Source organism: Heptranchias perlo, chromosome 5, assembly GCF_035084215.1.
Source record: "Heptranchias perlo isolate sHepPer1 chromosome 5, sHepPer1.hap1, whole genome shotgun sequence".
Classification (NCBI taxonomy): Eukaryota; Metazoa; Chordata; class Chondrichthyes; order Hexanchiformes; family Hexanchidae; genus Heptranchias; species Heptranchias perlo.
The window spans coordinates 56530934-56552391 of NC_090329.1; the positions used below are offsets into that span (position 1 = coordinate 56530934).

General features: G+C 40.5%; 1 protein-coding gene across 3 annotated transcripts in view; it reads right to left on the reverse strand.

The window, feature by feature from the left end:
• LOC137321769 (kinesin-like protein KIF3C) overlaps nt 1-21000 on the reverse strand; it is a 190276-nt gene extending 169276 nt beyond the window's left edge. For 2 of the 3 annotated variants that reach the window (XM_067984426.1, XM_067984424.1), the window contains exons 1-3: nt 20780-21000; nt 20064-20691; nt 17491-18356 (exon numbers count right to left, since the gene is read on the reverse strand). In XM_067984426.1, the coding sequence (XP_067840527.1) occupies nt 17491-18356; nt 20064-20595 (1398 nt within the window). In that variant the 5' untranslated portion in view covers nt 20596-20691; nt 20780-21000. Of the gene's footprint in view, nt 1-17490; nt 18357-20063 lie in introns of all 3 variants that reach the window. The other variant, XM_067984425.1, reaches the window with a different exon arrangement.
• Between the last annotated feature and the right edge of the window lie 458 nt (nt 21001-21458).

Below are 21458 nucleotides of genomic sequence, written 5' to 3' on the forward strand. Positions count from 1 at the left end.
GCACTTCAATTTGAAAGTGTCATGAATGTCGCCAAGTTCTGTGGATTATAATATTAGAAGGAGATACAGTGGTAGGGATGATTGCATACACCAGCACTCCCAAGGGGAAGTGGTACTCACAGGAATTGTGTCGTGGGAAATCATAGGGACACAGCCCATAATTTTCCAGATGGAATAAGAGCACTGAATTGCAGAAACACCTCTGTAGAGCTCTCTTTTGTGAGTATCTTGTTTAAGCATAATGCAACTGAGCAGTTTTATGGTGCAAGAGGAAAGAAATGAGACACTTTGGGATGATTTTACAATCCACAGCTCCCAGCAGGGAGCCAAACTTGCAGCAACCACATTACGGGAAATTAGGGGTAAAAACTATAATTTTAGATCTATTAAAATCAATGGAGAGAAAATCACAGACTGTGCACCCATGATGTGCTTCCTGCAAGTGACACTCCCCGCTGAGAGTGCTCAATTGTAGAACGACCCCTTTTCCCTCCCAATTTTCCTCCCTCCTTTCTTGAAGACCGTTACTTCTGCTGGGCTTGTTTCTGTGGATGCTGGCAGCCCTCTGGTACCTAATCTGAGTGGGCATTCTTTACATATGAATCTGGACTGCAAGCATCAGCAGCAACACAACCATGGGCAGCATCACAGCCACGTCCAACCCTGTCATCATCTGACATCCACAAATGTAAAACAGATGCAAAATCAGGGCAGATGGCCCATATTGGCATTCTTGCAAAAGTAGGTTAATTTTAATATCAATCTAAGGAAGGTGCTTTTACTTTTGAAAAAGTTAATCTTTCACTGGATTCCTATCCCAACAGTGAATGGAGCTCATTTTCAAATCAGGAGTATCTTGTGTTTTAAAAAACAATCCGCAGATCCTCTGAAGTAAGGGGTCGATTTTAACCCTACCTGCCTGGCAGAAATCTAGTGAGTGGGCAGTTAAAAATGAGCAGGTAACTTACCTGCTCGAATCTCAACCCTTCTGTGCCATTTCCCATTGTAACCTCAACGTGAGAGCCAGCTGATTTCTCACCCTCCCAAAACCAGCAGTGGGAGGCGGAGTTAGTGCCAGCAGCCTGACAGCGGCATTTAAATAAGGTCCAAATCAAAAATGGGTCGGCCTGCCAATATCGCCTTTGGGCGGCAGCGCAGCTGCTCCGTTTTGGGCAGAAGTCGAAGACGGCCCCTAACGTTTTGAATTTAATTCTTTATAAAGAACAACAAGTGACAGGAATCAAATAAATATGTGTTTAAAAGGCAACACAATTTACCTGTGATTCCGAAACCAAAACGTCCTTATTTCACCTGAGGGTTTTCTTTATGAAAATGTTTTCATTTTTTGTATGGAAGAGTACACCTTTAATTAATCCAATCTCAGGATACTAACAGGTTATCTGGGATCTTGTACACTAACGGAGGGGGTAGAACTTATTACCTACGCATTTAACACAGTCACATACATTGCAAGGGAAACCAACAGGGAATAAGGGAGAAACTGCTCCAGTAGGACAAGAGAGTGCCATGGGTCAATGTGAGAGACAGCGCTCATTACTGGAAGAATATTTTAAAAATTAGCAGCTCTTAGTGTAGTTTCTCTGATATAATGGAGTGGTCCAATTGTTAGCAATGTGGTAGAGATCACTAATATGATCATTTCTACAACTAGCAACTGTATCTAGGCAGGATTAATCAGGTTAATGAAAACATGATCCCCAGCACCAGTAGTTAGAGAGAGAATGGGGTGAATTTTCAATTTAACCCCCGCGCGGAGAACGGGTGGTAGCGGATCGGCCCCCCGTTTTACACACCGCCTGACTTTCGTTTCCGTTGACTTCAATGGTGGGGTGTAAAAGGGGCAGACGTTTTCACGCCCGTTCGCTGCCAGTGAAAGTGAGAATTCATCCCAATGAAAAAAAGAATCACGAGAGAAAAAAATACATTAGGATATCTGGAAGAATATCAATAAGAGAAGTTAAGAAAGAAACAGGAAAAAAAATAAAGACAGGATACCAGATGAAAAAGATAATAAATATACACATATATTTTTAGAAAGTGAATATTACTTTTAAATAAAATATTCTCCACAACTTTGCACTGACGCTTTGAAAATGTGTTGTGTGAATGAGCCCTTTGATTAAATTCAGCCGTGGTTCTCTATGTATCCTGCGTATGTCATTGGTCCCAGCCTCTTACCAGCAAACAAAAAGGATACTGTCTCTTTAATCATTCGTCTGACATGCTGGTGTTTCAAAAGGATCAAATTAAAAATGTTATTTTCAAACTGGAATGGATGAAACAATTCTTTACATTAAACCACAGGAACACCAGACTTCCAAAGTGATTTAGTGAAGTCTCCATCAGTTGTTAAATATGGATCGTGGATATTAAAGATATATTAGTTAAAAGCCTAATAGTGAATGCAAGCAGACATCAGTATTAGTTACCAATGCTATACTCTGGAAAACAACAGAGTAAATGAAAAGCATTTCCTTCCCTTTAGATATGTAGACAAGGCAAGAGTATAGGCTTAGCTTATGCCACCAGTGCAACACTTTGTCCCTCAGAATTGCAAATCGCAAAATATGCTGCGCAGTGAATTGAGTGCAAGAGGTCACCTGATTGATCTAATGCCCTGTATCCATCACCAGCGAGACTCCACAACAATTTTGTGTTATTCTTTCTAAATAATTTATACTATACCTCTTCTAAATTTCTATATGGTATACTGTGTAGTTATTATTCTATCCATCGTACTACATGTGTTATTTTCTGTAAAATTACCTTCTTCGGGCAACTCAGGATGGCCAATAAATATGGCCTTGCCAGCATCGCTCACATCCTGGGAACAAATAAAAAAAACATGTCCTGTATCCATCAGATATATAATTTATTCCCTCTGCAATATACAATATGTATTAATCACTATGACATATACTGCATGTTATTCTCTATAATGCATATTCTGTTATTTTCTATGTTCCATGTACTGCATAGAATAAATATACTCTATAATGGCCTGGAATTTGCTCCAAAAATAACAGAGAGATGAACAGCGCTGACCGTTATTTAAGGGCAAATGGAAGAGCAATGTCTGACAAGCGCATATCCGCAGTCAAACACGCAAATCCAGAAGTTGCTCTATGAGATGCCTTGCTCCTCTGAAAGCTGCGTAGGAGGGACAGATCACCAGCTGGATCTCCCTTGGAATTAATGGACTAGTGCGAAGTTGCTGCACTGCCCAGCTGGAAACGAACTAATCTACACAGAAAAAGGTACACTCAGTTTTTTAGGTCTAAGCTAACTTTTAACAGTGTGGTAAGTCTTAACGATGGCCAAACAACCTCTCTGGCACTGAAAATTAACTTATAAAAACGCGCAGTCTCATTCCTTCACATTTTAATTGTTGTTGGACATTTAAAACAAAATATTTAAATTTTTTAACTTTTTCTTTCTATCTCTTTTATTTCTGTCTTTTAACTCAAATCTCTTACCCTCTCTTTATTTCGCTTTCTCTAACTGATTTTACATTGAATTTACTGTTGTAAATTCCACTTCCTGGTTCTCACCCTGCGTGGCTTGTCAAGGACGCTTCAGTCTGATTGGTTGAGTGGACAGACAGTTCCTTTCCCCGCTCACACAGCTCACAGATGCCCGTGGGAGAGGACACTGTACTTTTTTCGGATCCCCATTGTAGCCAGGTGGCACCGTGGCACCCGTGGATAGTTTGTGGGTAAGTTTAAATCTAACAAGTGGCGGGTGCCATTAGCTCGCCGCTCAGCACAGATTCCGGGCCATTATATCCCTCTAATATGTATTGTCTGCCTTATTTTCCAGTAATCTGCTGAAAAATGTACATTGTCATAGTACAGTACTTGTCATGTGGTGCTAATATTATTCAGGTCAAACAATATCAGCTGCTGAAATGCCTTGACATTTATGTCATTTCTGCAGAGTGCTCATCTTCCCAACAATGGCTGTAAAGAAAAGAGCTCTTCACAAAACACCGAAATATAACAAGGAACACAAAGTACCTTCACGTTTCTTCAAACCACTCATGCCAATATTGTTATCATAAATACCTAATTCCATTTCCAATTGCCAAAACACAAAACCTTCAAGCTGCCAAACTGATGTATTCTACACTCTCCCGCTGACAGCCACCAGCACCAACATCCCCTGCTCCTTAATAAGAAATGAATCACAGCCAGTGCCAAACACATATCACATATATCATACAAAATAATTAAAAATGCTGGCAGTAAACACGAACGGCAGTAATTCTGTCTTGGGGCTCAGAGATCCTTAATCTGCTCAAGTATCAATTTTATATATAACACCATCTAAAACTTATGATAGTACTGCCATCTTATCCCTGGTAACTATCATCCTAGAGGTGATTTAAGTGCCCACTTCTTTTTTTAAAAAAATCTAAGTTGAACATAAGCTGTAGATTGTAAAGCAAGATGGAAATGAACTTTGTTTTCACTGAAGAAAAGATGATTGAGAAGAGAGTAACGGTTGTTGTCCAACTTTGTGCTCCCATTGGGGAGCCTTGCCCACCAGAAGCACCTTATGGAAATTTGGGCAGCAGCAATTAATTGAATTTTTGATATGCAACCTCCCACCAGAAACAAGAAGACGGAAAATTACCCCTCAGATTCAGGTCTTCAAAATAGTGACTGGCATGGATAATGTACCTACAACCTGGACTGTGAGTGCAGATCTGGAGAGTATAACCCAGTTTCTGAAAGTGCTAAAAATGGGTGTGAAGTGGCCCATGACATGAGCACAGCTGTATTGGCAGCAGCGAGGGTTGGTGAGGCTGAACTTCGTGATGCTCGTACCTCCCCCAATTTGAATAGGCTACTATCCCATGAGAAACATTTCCGGGGAGATTGAGCTTTAAACACTTGGCTTGGGGACATAAAATTGGGTGAGGCAGGAGATCCAGAACAGTTGCAACTCGTCATTAACGCGGAGGTAGTGGTGGTGGCAGAAAAACTGCCTAATTATTCACAACAGCAGAGCAGAAACATGTGGGAAATACTGCTTCCTTTGATGCTGAAGAGTTGGAGATCTTGCTGCAGGTGGCACACCAAAGGAGCATGGCCCAACTTGGGGCAGAAGACCACTCTCTTGCGAAAGTTGACGGCAAACTACATGGATGCAAGTTGCCAACCTAATCAATTCAGTCACTGCGGCTGGGTGCAGATGTGAAAGAAGTTTGCTGGTATCAAGAGGACAGTAGGGCAAGACGAAGGAACATGTACTTACTGTGGCACACACTACTTGCACAGACTCCTTATTTCCACATGGATGTCATCTACAATGCCCTGCCAACCAGTGAAAACTCTCTGCCCTACAAAGCTGAGGCCACTTTTCCACAGCAAAAGTAATGTTGGTGTTGCCCCTTGCAAACAGTTGCTTGATATATGTGCAGTAGATAGCAAACAGATACAGTACACAGCCTTGCCTCTGAAATGCAGATAGCGATGACTGGTCTCCCCAGATATGTTATGGTCTGTGGGGGAGGTTTTATAAGTGTGGATACTAGGGTCCTGATGGCTGTGGACAAAACATCTAGGGTATCATTGTTGTCCCATCATGAGCTTGTTTTCCTCGTCTAAACCATGCAGCACCATGGGGCCCCCATCCTAACCGCTTTGTACGTTGTGAACTAAATGGCAGTAGTCACCAAGAATAATAAAGGAAAGTATTGGCAGGGAAAAAAACAAGCATGCAAAAAATGGCAGATTACCCACAAAGAAGAACTAATCCATGGAGCAAAATTCACTGAAAACTAACTGCAAATGCGGGGAAAAAAAATCAAAACATTTAACAACAGCTGTGAAACATGCTTCCCTTCAATAAGCTTACTTCAGCAGACAAGTAGCCAGGCCAATTTATTATTAGCCCATTTTACATGAGCAACTTCCGCATAAAAAATGTATCACTTTGCCCATCCTGTCTTGCAACTGTTGAAACATCCCCTCCCCATCACCTCCCACAACGCACACAGAGCCCCAACTCCCCCCCCAGCCAGGCCTCAACAACAGTCTCAACCTGCGTACATCAAAAACAGGTAAAATCCAGCTACCCCCTCATTAGAATACGTTTTGAGCCTCTAATGAAGCTTTATCAGGCTGGTAACATAACTTCCTTCACAACCAGGAAATTCTTTCCGCAAAATAGGACACAGCTTCAGTTCCAGCATAAGGGCCTCTTGGTCTGATTTTATGATTCATTGTCGACCATAGTTTACCGCCACTCCCGACACACAGCCTTGTTAAATCATGGCTTATGAACAAAAAAAAAATCACTCAGCAATCCTCAAGCCAGCCTATCAAAATCTCCCAAAGGTCCAAAGCAGGATGTCAAAACATCCTGGAGGATTGGGCAAGCAATTAAATCATCATGGAAGCCTGGAAGAGGTCATCAAAGTATCAAGGGAAAAAATGAGGATGTCAGACCAGAGAATGGGATTCACAAGCACATACAGACTCTCGAAAACACAGCACTGAGGGGCAGATAACTTAGCAAAGGCTAAAGTGAAATATTTCAATTCTGGGAATGGAGTAAAAGCAAATATGAGGCCCCAGAGAGATCGACAGCCCTATTCAGGAAGCATTTTTAATATGGTATATATTGGTAAGTATAAAGGTATGTCGAGTGATTTCTTTTCAGTATTATTTAAATTTTTATGTCATTTTAATTACTTTAGTGAGAAGCCAAGAAGGACATTAAATTATTTTGAAAAAATCTTTCATGTGATTTCATTGGTTAGTTTTGTGTTGTATGCCATTTGTACATTTGGTTCATCTTGCTTGTTCATGGGTATGTTTTATTTTTGTTCATTGATAGTTTTCCTCTTTGTTTTCTAATCCGCATCATTTGACCGAGTGTGGCACCAAGGAGCCCTCGTAAAATTGAAGTCATTGGGAATCGGGGGAAAACTCTCCAGTGGCTGCAGTCATATCTAGCACAAATGAAGATGGTAGTGGTTGTGGAGGCCAATTATCTCAGCTCCAGGACATTGCTGCAGGAGTTCCTCAGGGCAGTGTCCTTGGCCCAACCATCTTCAGCTGCTTCATCAATGACCTTCCCTCCATCATAAGGTCAGAAATGGGGACGTTCGCTGATGATTGCACAGTGTTCAGTTCCATTTTCAACCCCTCAGATAATGAAGCAGTCCATGCCCGCATGCATCACGACTTGGACAACATCCAGGCTTGGGCTGATAAGTGGCAAGTAACATTCGCGCCAGACATGTGCCAGGCAATGACCACCTCCAACAAGAGAGTATCTAACCACCTCCCCTTGACATTCAACGGCATTACCATCATCACCCTGGGTGTCACCAGTGACCAGAAACTGAACTGGACCAGCCACATAACTACTGTGGCTACAAGAGCAGGTCAGAGGCTGGGTATACTGCGGCGAGTGACTCACCTCCTGACTCCCCAAAGTCTTTCCACCAACTACAAGGCACAAGTCAGGAGTGTGATGGAATACTCCCCACTTGCCTGGATGAGTGCAGCTCCAACAACACTCAAGAAGCTCGACAGCATCCAGGACAAAGCAGCCCGCTTGATTGGCACCCCATCCACTACCCTAAACATTCACCACCCTTCACCACCGGCGCACTGTGGCTGCAGTGTGTACCATCCTCAGGATGCACTGCAGCAACTCACCAAGACTTCTTCGACAGCACCTCCCAAACCCATGATCTCTACCACCTAGAAGGACAAGGGCTGCAGGCACATGGGAACAACACCACCTGCACGTTCCCCTCCAAGTCACACACCATCCCGACTTGGAAATGTATCGCCGTTCCTTCATCGTCATTGGGTCAAAATCCTGGAACTCCCTTCCTAACAGCACTGTGGGAGAACCTTCACCACATGGACTGCAGCGGTTCAAGAAGTCGGCTCACCACCACCTTCTCAAGGGCAATTAGGGATGGGCAATAAATGCCGGCCCTGCCAGCGACGCCCACATCTCATGAACGAAAAAAAATGCAAGGAAATTTGCAACTTTCAGTTAACTGTAATTTATTACTTTATTTATTTCAGCTAATCAAGAATTTTCCCACATGGTCATTTTCCATGTGACAGATAATTTCCAAATGTGGCACGGAGTGACACTTTCAGTTTTGATGTGCGAATGTTAGGCCCAGACATTTAAATATATAAATATTACATAACGTTGCTGCACATGAGCATGCACTCTTCCCATCAGGCTTCATTTTGGGCCAGGCCATTGAATGCAGGGGTGTGGACAGGTCTGGTGGCAGAGGCTGAAGATGTCCGCAGGTTGAGGCTGTCGATGAGGCCTGGCTGTGGGGGATTTGGGGCTCTGTGTGCGTTGTGGGGGGTGGAGGTGGTGGGAAGGGGATGTTTCAACAGTTGCAAGACAGGATGGGCAAAGTGATACATTTTTAATATATTATTTACATTATTTATCATGTGATGCATTTTACTTTTAGAGGTTACAGTTGGGAACAGTTAGGGGACTGTGTTTATTTAACATTTTACTACGTTAAAGGTACTTTATAAATGCAAGTTGTTGTTGTTATTATTTCTCCTCAATAAAAAGACTTGAGATGTGTTTCTGTACATGAGTAGTGCTACAGAAATGTAAGTTATTGTCAAACAATGAAATGAAACTACAGACAACTTCCATTTGATTCACGAGGTATCAGGCCATTTCAGCTTAAATCTCGTAATCTCATGGTTTCATTTCATTATTATTGCAGCTCTATTACCTCCTATATTTTCCATTTAGCATTTAATTTCCATTTAGCATTTAATTTTGTTTGTAGAATAAAGAATTGAAATTATTTACATAGGTATTGGTGCAGGCTTTGCCCATGATTTCCTCAAGGAAAAGTCAGGCACTTTTGCAGAGAATGAGAAATACAATCAGAAGGGGCATTAATTTTGCTCATCTTCTACTGGTTGGCTGCAGACTGGCATTGCTGTCGACAAGGGAGCAAATCTCCACCTTATCCTCTTGGCCAAGAAAGGTGGTTTATGGAGAATTCAGGAGAGAGGGTTAGAATATAAGAAAAATAAATTACAGGAACATAAATAGCAGAATGAAATTCAATTGGATAGCTCTGTCAAAGCACCGGCACGTGCTCGCTGGGCCGGATGGCCTCCTTCTGTGCTGTATGATTCTCTGAAATTCAAGGCTAGCAGCACAGTTCAAGGCTCAATTGGTAGCGAGAAACAACCATTGCTCAATAGTTGCAATCTAGTACTTGATAAGTACTTGAAAGGAAAAAAATTGCAGGGCTAAGGAGATAGGGCAGGGGAGTGGGACGAGCTGGACGGCTCTTGCATAGAGCCGGCGCGGACTCGATGGGCCGTGTGGCCTCCTTCCGTGCTGTAACCTTTCGATGATTCGATGATTCTATGATTTCCAATCCCTCTGATGTGCTGCTGTGTTAAAACACTGTCTTCTGTAATAAGTAGAATCATAGCATCATAGCACAGCACAGCAGGAGGTGATTTGGTCCATCACCCCTGTGCTGACTCTTTGACAGAGTTGTCTGTTTAGTCCCATTCTCCTGACCTATTCCCATACAATTTTAATTTTTCCTTTTTCAAATATTTATCCACTTCTCTTTTAAAAGCTTCTGCCACTGTTTCTGGTATGACAATCCACATCTTAATAACACTTTGTAAAAATAAAATTATCCTAATCTCTCCCTTTATTCTTTAGGTTATCATAAATGTATGCTCCCTCGTTACTAACTCACCATCCAATGGAGATAGCTTTTCCCGCCTTACCTTATGAAACCCCTTCATAATTTTGTCTGTTGTTCCACATAGAATGTATAAGTACCTAATTTTAAAGAACTTCTGATGTTGCAAGGACATTTGCAACTTATAATTATGACAAACTTATCTTGTAATGATTTTATAATGGCAATGTTATTTATAAATGGAAAGTACAGCTGTCACCGACTGGAGCTATTATGCAAAAGTACTGCCCATTTTCAGAACACATTCCCACAAGCCCCCAGGCTAGTAAAAATTTCCTGAACACAGCAGTTTTGTGTCATACGGAACACTGCATTTTCCATAAATTAATTGTTTTATTCCAAATATATATCCAAAACATTTCATGTCGTCTCAATTTATCCAGCAGCCCCTTTTAAAATAATTTTAATTTGCTATTTTTCAAGTGGCTAAGCTGAGGTTTCCATAAGTTTTCAGCTTGTCCTAAGCTGCTTCGTATGTTGAGGTTGGTACAGACGTTATGTGCTTTTGCAACATTCATACATTACTAACCAACTTATATTGAAAGACCCAAAATTTCAATCGGGTAAAAAAGGAACAAGCTCAGATAAACTGGAAAGAAGAAAAGGCAATAAAGACAGTGGACAAACGATGGGAAACTTCCAAACAGGAGATGCTTCTGGTACAAGCTAGACATATTCCCACCGGAAGCAAACGGAGTGCAGCAAAAGCTAAAGTTCCTTGGATGCGAAATACAAATTAAAAAGAGACTTCAGTAAAGAAGCATATCTCACCAATCCAGGATTTTAACATAAAAGAAAATCATGATAATTTGATTTTTTGGAGTAAAAGAAATTGAATTATCCAATAATTTAAATTAAGCAAAGCAAATAACACGATGCTAAACAATTGAATTATCAGATAATTTGAATCAAGTTTGAATTTAGAGAGTAGACGGTATAGAAATTTTAGAGAAGCGAATAAGATTAACTACTTGAAATGCAAACATTTTCAGGGCTATGGGGAAAGAGCAGGGGAGAGGGACTAATTGGATAGCTCTATCAAAGAGCCAGCACAGGCACAATGGGCTGAATGGCCTCCTTCTGTTCTATATGATTCTATGATTAAAAAGGCTAAGAGAGGATATGAAGAAAGACTGGCAGGTAACATAAAGGGAAATCGTAAAGATTTTTATAAATGCTTAAAAAAAGAATAGTTTAAAAAGGGGTGGGCTAATCAGAAATAAAAAGGAAATCTTATGGATAATAAAGGAATGGAAGAGATAATAAATGAGAACTGTGTTTTGACTTTCACGGAAGGGTACAAGAGGAGGAAATGGAGTAATTAGAGAGGATAAATATAGACAAGGAAGTTGTAGTAAAAATAATTGGTGGAGCTTAGAGTGCAAAAGGCCCTGATGACATCCATCCTAGAGTGCTGCAGGAAGTCAGGGAGGAAACTGCAGATGCCCTGACCACCATTTTTTAAACATCCTTGGATAGGGAAGTTTGACTGGAGGGTTGTCAATGCAACACCTCTGTTCCAAAAATGAGAGAAAAGGGTAAAGGAGGTTACTACAGAATAGTTAGCACAATATCATTAGTGGGTAAGCTTCTAGAAACCATCATAAGGGAAAAAATTAATACACACCTCTAAAGATGCGGGTTGATTGAGCACAGCCAGCACAGATTTGCAAAAAAAGAAAGTCTGACAAACTTAATAAAGTTCTTTGAGGAAATAATAGAATGCATTGATAAACGAATGATGTATGTATGGATTTTCAAAAGATGTTGATAAGGTGTCGCATAAGAGGATCATTAATAAAATGAATGTATATTGTATTATGTGGAATGTGTCAGCATGGATAGGAAATTGGCTAAAGGATGGAAAATAGAGAGTAGTGGTTAACTGATGTTTTTCAGGCTAGATGGGTGTAAACAGCGGTGTTGCCCAGAGACCAGTGTTGTGATCACTGTCCTTCTCATAAGACATGTTCTTGGGTATAAAAGGCATAATATCAAAACTTGCAGACAACACAAAAAGTGGGTGAAGAAAATTGTAAGAACTACCAAAGAATTAAGTTGAAAGATACCACCGAGTCTTAGTAGACTCAATGTTCAACGAGTGTAACCAATTCAGAGCAACAATCAACAAAGTAGAATACAAATCAGAGGATGCCATGCTCAAATTGTACAGGACACTGGCCAGACCATCCTTTGAGTACAGTGTCCAGTTATAATTGGCTGGAATCAAGGGAGACATTCAAGTGCTGGAGGCAATGCAGAGAAGAGCACAGGATGATCCCTCCCATCACAGGTCTGAGATATCAGGAAAAACTGGAGTGTCTTGGTTTTTTCTGCCTGGAAAGGAGACATCTGAGAGGTGATGTTGCAGACGTAGATGAAAGGTTAATCCAGAATACTATTTCAAATTAATCTGTGGGAGTGGGACAAGGAAACACCATTTCAAACTATTGAACTGTGACTTCTGGTGTCAGGAAGTTCGTATTCACAATGATAGTGATCAACACTTGGAATGGGCTTCTGGGCATAGTGGTGGTGAAAACCCTGGAAATATTTAAGAAACAATTAGATACAGCAATCGGGGTTTGTAGGGTTATTCTGGATGGATGAATTAAGATGGGCTGAATGGCCTTCTTCATCCATAAGCTTCTTCTAATTGTGTGATCCTGTAAAATAGTAAATTGGGTCGATGGATGACAGATGTAATTTAATTCAGAGACATGTAGGATGACACAGTTTGGTCGGAGAGGAAATATACACTAAATGGTAAAACTTGAAAAGGAATAGAGGAGCAGAAAGACAGGGATTCAGATGCATAAATCTTTAAAAAGGAGAGGACAAGTTGACAAAGCTATTGATGTTATAATTGTGACATTGAGTACAAAAGCAAGAAGTGAATGCTGAACCTATACGAATCATTAGTTAGACTGCAGTTAGAATACTGTGCTCAGTTTTGGGCACCCTGCTTTAGGAAGAATGTCAAAGCCATCAAGAAGGTGCAGAAGAAATTCACAAAGATGGTATCAGGAATGCGCAGGAGGAGAGACCAGTAAAACCAGGGCTTCTTTCATCAGAGCAGTGATGATTAAGAGGTGATCTGATACAGGTGTTCAAAATTATGAAGGGTTTTGATAAGGTAAATAGGGGAAAACTATTTCCACTGGTTGGTGAGTCAGTAACTAGGGGCATAAATTTCAGATCATCAACAAAAGAACAGAGGGAGAGGTTAGGGGATTGTTGTTTTTTTTTACAGAGGGTTGTTAGGACATGGAATGTTCTGCTAGAAATAGTGATGGAAGCATAATCCACAATAGCTTTTAAAAGGGTAGGAAATAAATACTAGAAAAAGAGAAGTATAAAAGGATATAGGTAAATGGAAGGGGAATGGGAATAACTGAATCGATCTTTCAGCGAGCAGGCACAGACATGATGGGTCGAATGGCCTGCTTCTGCACTGTAAATTCAGAAAATTCAAAACCGGAAGGCGGGGATTTAAAATCACACAATGGATTTACCTGCTGACGCCCGCATCAATCTCACAAGCTACAATTTTAACTTGCTCTTCTGAGAAGGCAAGGACCTGCTGGGAACTGGCGGGGTCCTCTTTCAAAATGTAGATCAGGCACCGATTATGTCATCAGGGCCCGTCTACTATTTTAACCATGGGCCTGAGTGGGGAAGTGGTTGTGGCTTCCCCGTCAGGTCAACCTGATGGCAAGAGGCCCAAAAAGGTGAGTTTTTAAACTTTTTTTTTACTTTTCTTGTGGGGCCAGGAGGATCAGGTGTGCTCCTCCGAGCCCTACAAGGAAAGTTTAGGGCCCTATGCTCTATGCTCCCTCCACCCCGATCGTAAGGACCTCCCGAAACCCTCTCCCCACAACCTATATGATTATCAGGGATCATTCTTTTGGTCCCCGATGGTGGCCTCCTGCTGCCCAACATTGTGCTCCCACCGGCTAGCTGCCACTTGCTGCCGGTTTCAGCAGATGAGGTCTGGGAGCTCAGGGTTGCTGAGACCTTGGCCACCATTTGAACAATTCACACCATGAGTTAAAATCGGGGCTCAAACCTCTATCACTGAAAGAGCAGATAACTGCTTCCAAGCTTCTTCAACCAGCTGCTTAGAGTGGCATAATGGCCAGACTTGCTGACAGACGGACAATTTCTCACATTTTCCATGCCAACTACTGCATCCTCTACTCAACACAGTGCATCTTCAGATTGGAAACCGAACAAAGCAAGGAATAGAAGCTCAACCTCTGTGAAAAAGGAATCCAAACCTTTAACCAGCATGCTTTGGGAAAATAGGCTCACTATGAGCAGCAAGGGCTCATGGGAGTGTTTATTCACTTAAAGCTGCAAGCACAGTTTTTGAAATACTGCAAACTTGCAATTCCCAAGGGGATCTTCGTATGTTATCAGCTTCAAAGTCTGCTATAAGACGGCCTTGTGTGCTGTGAGCATCCCTTGTCTGGTGGGTGAGGTCATAATATACCAGACCCAGTACATGGAATGTCCAAGAACTAGGAACAACATCTCTGTACTATGATAGTGTCACACAGGCGCACTAAAGAAGGTGATGAGGGGTGAGGAAGTGTGCAAGGCATTCACATAAACCCAATATAAGGACAGCCAGAAACCCCAGTTAGGCAGTTTTCTCAAGACAATTTGTGACGTGGGTGCCAAAAGGAGGAAGACTGATCAACTTCTCCTGACACAGCTATTGAGGTTGTACTGTTTTGAACCTATGTATGTCTCATATTATTGCTTGTAATTGGTAGTAACTTCTTATATTATTTCTTGTAATTGGTAGTAACATTTATGTTCAGGCATTGCTTGTAATTGGTAGTAACATTTATGTTTAAGTAAGTCAATAAAACCATCTCTTTCGAGTTCAGTGGCTTGAACTATTTTATTTAATCAATACCTAGTGGACAAGATTATACCACTCTTACAACCTCCCACTCCATAGCACTGCATCTTGATGTCCCAGCACAGAATGTTATCACACTGTCACACTCAATAAAGTTTTAACAATATGAGCTTGATGGTATGTTGCCATGGTTTGGGAGGACAGAGGCTCCTTCCGACAATTACCCACATCATGATTTCCCATTTTAACTGTGCTGATATGACGCATGCGAAGTGAATGCTGGATGTATTCCTATACGTTGGATGGGGAGATGTGGTTGAAATCAGAATATGAATCTCAATGAGCTACTCATCTTGGACAGCCCAAGAGCAGCAGTGAAAGAGACTTCTCCATTCTCTTAGCCAGAGAATGGTGTATGGCACAGAAAGACCTAAAGAAAGGGGAGGAGATAAATTCAAAAATGGCTTCACAAAGGACTGTGAACCCAAAGTCCCTTCGTCGACAATTTAAATGAAATCTGATCAATGACTACATGTTGACAAAGGCAACTTATATATACATGTGCATGAGTAGAATGAGACTGTACTGTTGTCTATAACATGATACCTTTACTGGAATTCAGATTAATTTTATCCTACATTTCACCTTCATTCTACAGACAGAACACGTCAGGATTTGATGGGAAGTACCCACTCCATACTTTTCAACAACCTTTCTGTTTAAAATTCTTAATCCTCATATACATATTTACTGTTCTCAAGTTTCTGAATCACTCCTTTTATTCTTCGTATAAATAATGGAGTCTACACTCACATTGATAGATTGTCTTGAAAAAGCACTGATCAATTGCTTTCCAAATTACTGACAGCATTTTTTACCACTATTAATACATTCAGTCCTTTCACTTAGAGCCATGTATTTTATGTATTGTGACGGGGTTTATGGTGTCGCAAATGTCAGTAATAAATAACATGAAAATGTTGAGACACCAAAGTCCATTGACTTTATAACAGAACTGGTGGCATATCAGAGTCTTATTTATGCATGAAGCAGATGGCGTTACTCACAAATAATCAGTTCCAGTTTCCATAGCGTTCTATATGCTCCAACTAATAAGATTAATGTGAAAACACATCATTAAAAAACAGAAAAAAAGAAATAAGCAATTTACATAGAAAGTTGGAAGGAAGAGTGGCATTTTTTTGATGTACATTAATTATTTACTGCCCATTATTTGTAATGTAATAAAATTTAGGCAGCAGTTTCATGACTCATGTTAAGAAATCAAATCCAAAATGTGAAAAGCTTGCAGGTGAGGACATGCCTGGACAAGAGCATATTCACCGGGGAGAAGGCTTCTGTTTTCCAGCTCAAGCTTCAGATCCCTGTTCAAGTCCCAACCCCCCCAAAAAATCATATGACTCTCAACAGTAGGTTAAGATTTCTTTAGGTTCTGTGGAATGAAGCGATCTTATGCCAGTAAAACACTTTAGCCATAAGCAGACAGGAACTCAAAGGTCAGATGCAACTCCTCTGGTATAAACTCTGAAAGGCTGGGTATAACATTCACTTTGAAATCATATATTAAACACATAGCCAACTTCAGGTACATATGCATGCTTCCAGAAAATTTTTATTTATTGATAAAGTACTTTCCAAAATAAACCCAACCTAAAGGAATAGGAACCTTTATTACAAGGACATAGAGAGTATTTCTTCACCTTTAAAGCTCGTCAGCCATCCACATGGGGAATGGCTAGGACCACAAACTACTGTTAGACCAAGCATAGACCAGTTGGGCCAAATGGCCTGTTTCTGTGCTATAAATTCTATGTAACTCTATGTAGCCCACGGTCTTAGTTATCAACACCTGGTTGAGTTATTACTGTTAAAAATAATAAAATTCCATACATCAATACACCTTAGTAGTGAAATATTTGGAGGTTGGACTCTTTTAGGAGGTATTTCAGAAAGAAAATAACAATAATGGTGTGACCATGAAGTTTCAATACTCACCATAGATCAATCATTTGTGAAAAGTAAATCATGAAGTAACCACAGTTTATTTCTCAGAAAATAGTGAGTCCTCATAAGGTACAATATGGTTATTATACTATATATGTATGATTGTGTTATATAAAATGCATTTTTGCTGTGTGTTGTCGAGTGTGTCATTAACATGGGAAATCATAATGTTAGACAAAAAAGTGTTGCCAATTTGAGACTGGCTGAAACTGGGTTGTTAGGAGAACAAAAGGCAGGTGATGCAACTTTGATGTTGCCAATCATTTGTTATGAAAATAGTTCCAGCAGTAGTGCATTATCAGTCATAAACCATAAAACCTTGCTGGAACAAATGAAACACGATTTGGATTTCACTTGGCCCAAACCAACCCAAAAACAATCTGAATCTGTCTCTCAGTATAAATCCAAATTCGAAATCCACTCTTCAGTCTACAGAGCTCACTTTATATGAAATAGACAATAATGTGCAGGTGGCAGTGATTACAGGAAAACAAGTTCAACAAAGGATTGATGGATGTCATCAACGCTGAATGTGAAGTTCCAGTAGCTTTTGCATCTGAACCTGAAGATAATCATTCCCACTGTCAATGAAGGATTACATGCATAATGCCATCACTAAAAGATGACAGGAATTTAACTGGCAATGGAATACTACTGTTATGTATACACTGTATCTTCTGTGTAACAAATTAGATTATACTGGTTTCATTAATTTCACATCCAATAAATGTCAACTACTTGAAAGTGATACCTAGCCAACTTTCACCATGGGGATTGTAATGCTGAAATCCGAAAACATTGTTGTTCACTGGCTTACCTTAAATTTGGCCGCTAACTGCTCTGTGGCCTCTTGCTCCTTCTTCAGATCTTCCATCATTTTCTCCTTCTCTTCTAACAATTTCTGTTTCTCTTCTGCCACCAAATTATGATCATCTTGGATTGCTACTTTCTCTTTCTCCAACGTCTCTTTTTGTTCTTTTAGATAATTTTCCATGTCCTTCTCTATGTTATCTTCAGTCTCCTCTCCTTCATCTGTGATCTCTTCCCCTTCCAGAATTATTTTCCTTTGGCTTTTTCTTCTTTTCTTGCTCAACATCCCTCTTCTCTCCAACTGGGCCTTCAATCGTGCAATCTCTTCTTGAAACTCTCTCAACAAAGCATCTTTGGGGTCTTCATTAATCCTTGGCTTGTTTTTTATATTCTTGGTCCTGTTGGCATACCTTAATGTTGTTAAGCTCTCTTCATAATTACAGGATGCTGGGCCAATAGTGGCTACCATAATTGTCTTAGCATTACCACCTAAGGAGTCTTCCAACAGGCGGGTAAGTTTTGAGTCTCTGTAAGGAATATGGGTACTCTTGCCATCCACTAGAGCAGATATTACATTACCCAAAGCAGAAAGAGAAAGATTGATTTTAGTAGCCTCTTTCAGACGCTCTCCTTGGACTCCAGTTTTGCTCTGACGCTCACTACCAGCAAGGTCAACCAGATTCAACTTGCCCACTCTGATGTGATTCTCGCCATCCAGTCCAAGCTCACTGCATTCGACGGTGACGACAAAAATGGCATGAGATCTTGAGCTGTACTCATTCATATTGGTAGATGCTACTGATCTGGTCTGGTTTCCAACATTCATTACATGCTCTATTTCCTTGACATTCTTAGTTACAAAGGATGATAGGTCTGTAAATTAAGAATGAAAACATTTGACAGTGTTCCACTATACATTCTCAAAGATGCACTTTCCTAAATTACACGGTTTCCCCATTTAACTTAAACAGAGAGTTTACGCCACTGACACTGGGGAAACATATTGCAACAGGCCTCACTTTCTTTCCATGTTTTAAAATGTGTCTTATCACTGGCTTGGCTACAACAAAGGAGACATGATGTGGGGACCCCTCCTTTCTAAAGAATCCTATTTCATAATCTAATCTATTATTCCAGATAATCAAAGCAAAGCAAAATAGTTATTTGGGATTTATCAAAAATAAACTCTGAATTGAACAAAAAATGCCATGTTTACACCATTGTTTCTGTTAACATGTTGCCATCCTACAGAGACAGACACCAACTCTTGTCTGAACTATCTCTTTTCAGTAGAAGCTTTCTCCAGAAAAATATGTAATTGAATGAGACTGTAGTAAATACGTAGAATATGTACAGTACTTAGACCAGGTCATGGATAAAATTACAGTGTTGATAGAAGTTCAGGTAACAGTTAACTAATTTTAATCTAAAATTTGTTCAACACTAAGGAGTTGATTTCCCTATTTTTAGACATTTTTGTTCTGACTAAGTCAATGATTAAGTCAATCTACCATAAATTTGTCAAACATGAACACGTCATATCTCAGCTGGGTCTGTACTACTCAGAAACAAAGGGGTATGAGTACGAGTCACCCATGAACACTGTGGAAATTCTGGCATGTGAAGAATAGTTAATTGTTGGGCTTATCTGCTCTCCATAACATTGGTGATGAAGCTGGAACAGATTACTGGAATCCTAAAAGAGAATTATAAATGGGAGAATATAAAATTAAGACAAATAAATACAAAAACCCATAGTCTAACTGCAATTAGTTGAGCCACTTTTAAAAATAATTGACAGTTCTACCAATTACTGAAATGTTTAATTGAAGATGATGAGCCAATGCCCATTCATAATTATCTCAGCATTTTGCTGAGGAGGATATCGAATAGGAATATCAAATAGTCAGACAGGAAACCACATTAGTGAGTACCAACTTATTCAAATTGTATTTTTCAGCTGATTCATGGCTGTGCCCAGCTAACAGACAGAAAGCTAAAAGCGTATTCTAGTGCTTGCTTCGGTATTGCAGCACTTTAAGTGGTTAGATCTCATCTGAATATAGCCATTTACAGGTCCTCTGACCAACCAGATGATTAGTCATTTTGTTTCTGGTTTATTACCATGTGTATCTGACTAATCAGTTATATGTACATCAACTACAATTTGATAAATCAGCAAAATGTCTGGTCTGTTCATTTTTGTTGACTCACAGTCTAAAATTTGTCCAAAACCCAAAACAGGGATCGTATGAGGAATCGATTATTTCTGGTTAACATACTGGGGGGAGGGGTGGGCATAGAGTGGAAATAATATTGGCTTGCTATTCAATTTCTCATGTAAAAAGGTGTCAATTGTTTGACGAAACTGACCCCTCCCCTCTCCGCCCTCCTCCTCCTATTAGCTTGTGAAGAAAACAAATAGAATCACTGGCCTCTATAACACAGCTTCGAAACCCAAGGCAACCCATAGTTCCCTCCACCTCATTTCCAAATGTTTACATATGTTATTTATTATGGTTTTAAGAAAACGAACTGTTATTTTGTTTGCAATTTTAAAGAAACAGAATCATACTTTACCTTTAATGTAAACACCAGTTTCTGGTTTTTCTTTCAACTCCAGTTTTTTGTTCTGATCCTTGTTCAGAAGATCTCGGATCTCCTCTTGGTAGATCTCCAGATAGGAAGCCCTCACCAGATACTGCTGGTCCTGGGATCGCGATATATGTGTGAAAATTTGTTCGAATGAATTAGGGATGATCCCTCTTTTCTCTGGGTCGGCCCATATTCCTTGCATGGTGTATGTTTTCCCAGTCCCTGTCTGACCATAAGCGAAAACTGTCCCATTAAACCCCTGCAAAACCGAGTCAACCAAAGGGCGGACTGTCTCGTCGTACAGGTCGCTTTGCTTGGAATTGCTGTCGTAGACGGCATCAAACGTGAAGGTCTTGGGCATTTCACTGGATATTGCTTTGGGGTTCCGAATAGACACCTGTCCCAATTTCACATCCATGCCCACAATCTGGTCATAAGCAGCCGCTTCTTCTTTCCCATTCATTGGACGGCATCTGACAACTACCTTCACCGATTCGCAAACCTTGGCTTTAGACATTTTGTTTTGTTTTTGAAGCCGGTTCCCTTGTTTGCTCAAAATGCAGTCTTCTTAATGCAGATCAAATAGCACAACACCTCCCTGTATGTATTGTGTCTGCAATAAAGCAATGCACCCGTTACGCATCATTACTCAGTACAGCATGCAAAGCAATGCATTCGCTCTGCGCTACCAGCATACAAACCTAAACGGAGCTCAGGGCTGCAATTCAAAGTGATGATCTTCAGGGGAGGGAAACGGGAGATCGAATACTTCGCGGTTGCAATGTTCACCCATTTGCAGCTGGCAACGCCTTTTTCATTTGGATGATGAGAGTTGTGCGCTTCCAGCCGCTGGGCTGCACAAACAGCTGGCAGGATGGCTGCTGACTGTGGAGATGCTGCTCCTTTCTGCCAGAGGAGGACGCACAATCCTGGGGAGGATGGATCCAAACCCAGCCGACACCAACCTAGCAGAATGACATCATGTCTGATCCGCCCAAAGATCCCAGTGTACACCGGGAAGTGTAGTTGTTTTGTTGTTGTTGTTGCTGAGATTGATGAAACTGCAGCACGTTGGAGATGTAATGTTTTTAATAACCGGTTAGTTGGAAGAAGCTCTGAGTGACTGTCCCCTCTCCCACTTGAAGAACAATGCAGCTGTATCACAAGCGACTGGTAAACAGTGATGAATGGCTGGTGCTGTAGATGGCATCAGGAGCTCAGAAAATTCCAGAAATTAATTTTAAAAATGTGATTGCCAGTGACAAATAAAAACCTAAATTTAAAAAGGCATGGATCCAAAATGTAATATTTTTTGTTTGGTTAATTATTAAAGAAAGAACAATAACTTGCATTTATGTACCACCTTAGTATGTCTTTTGA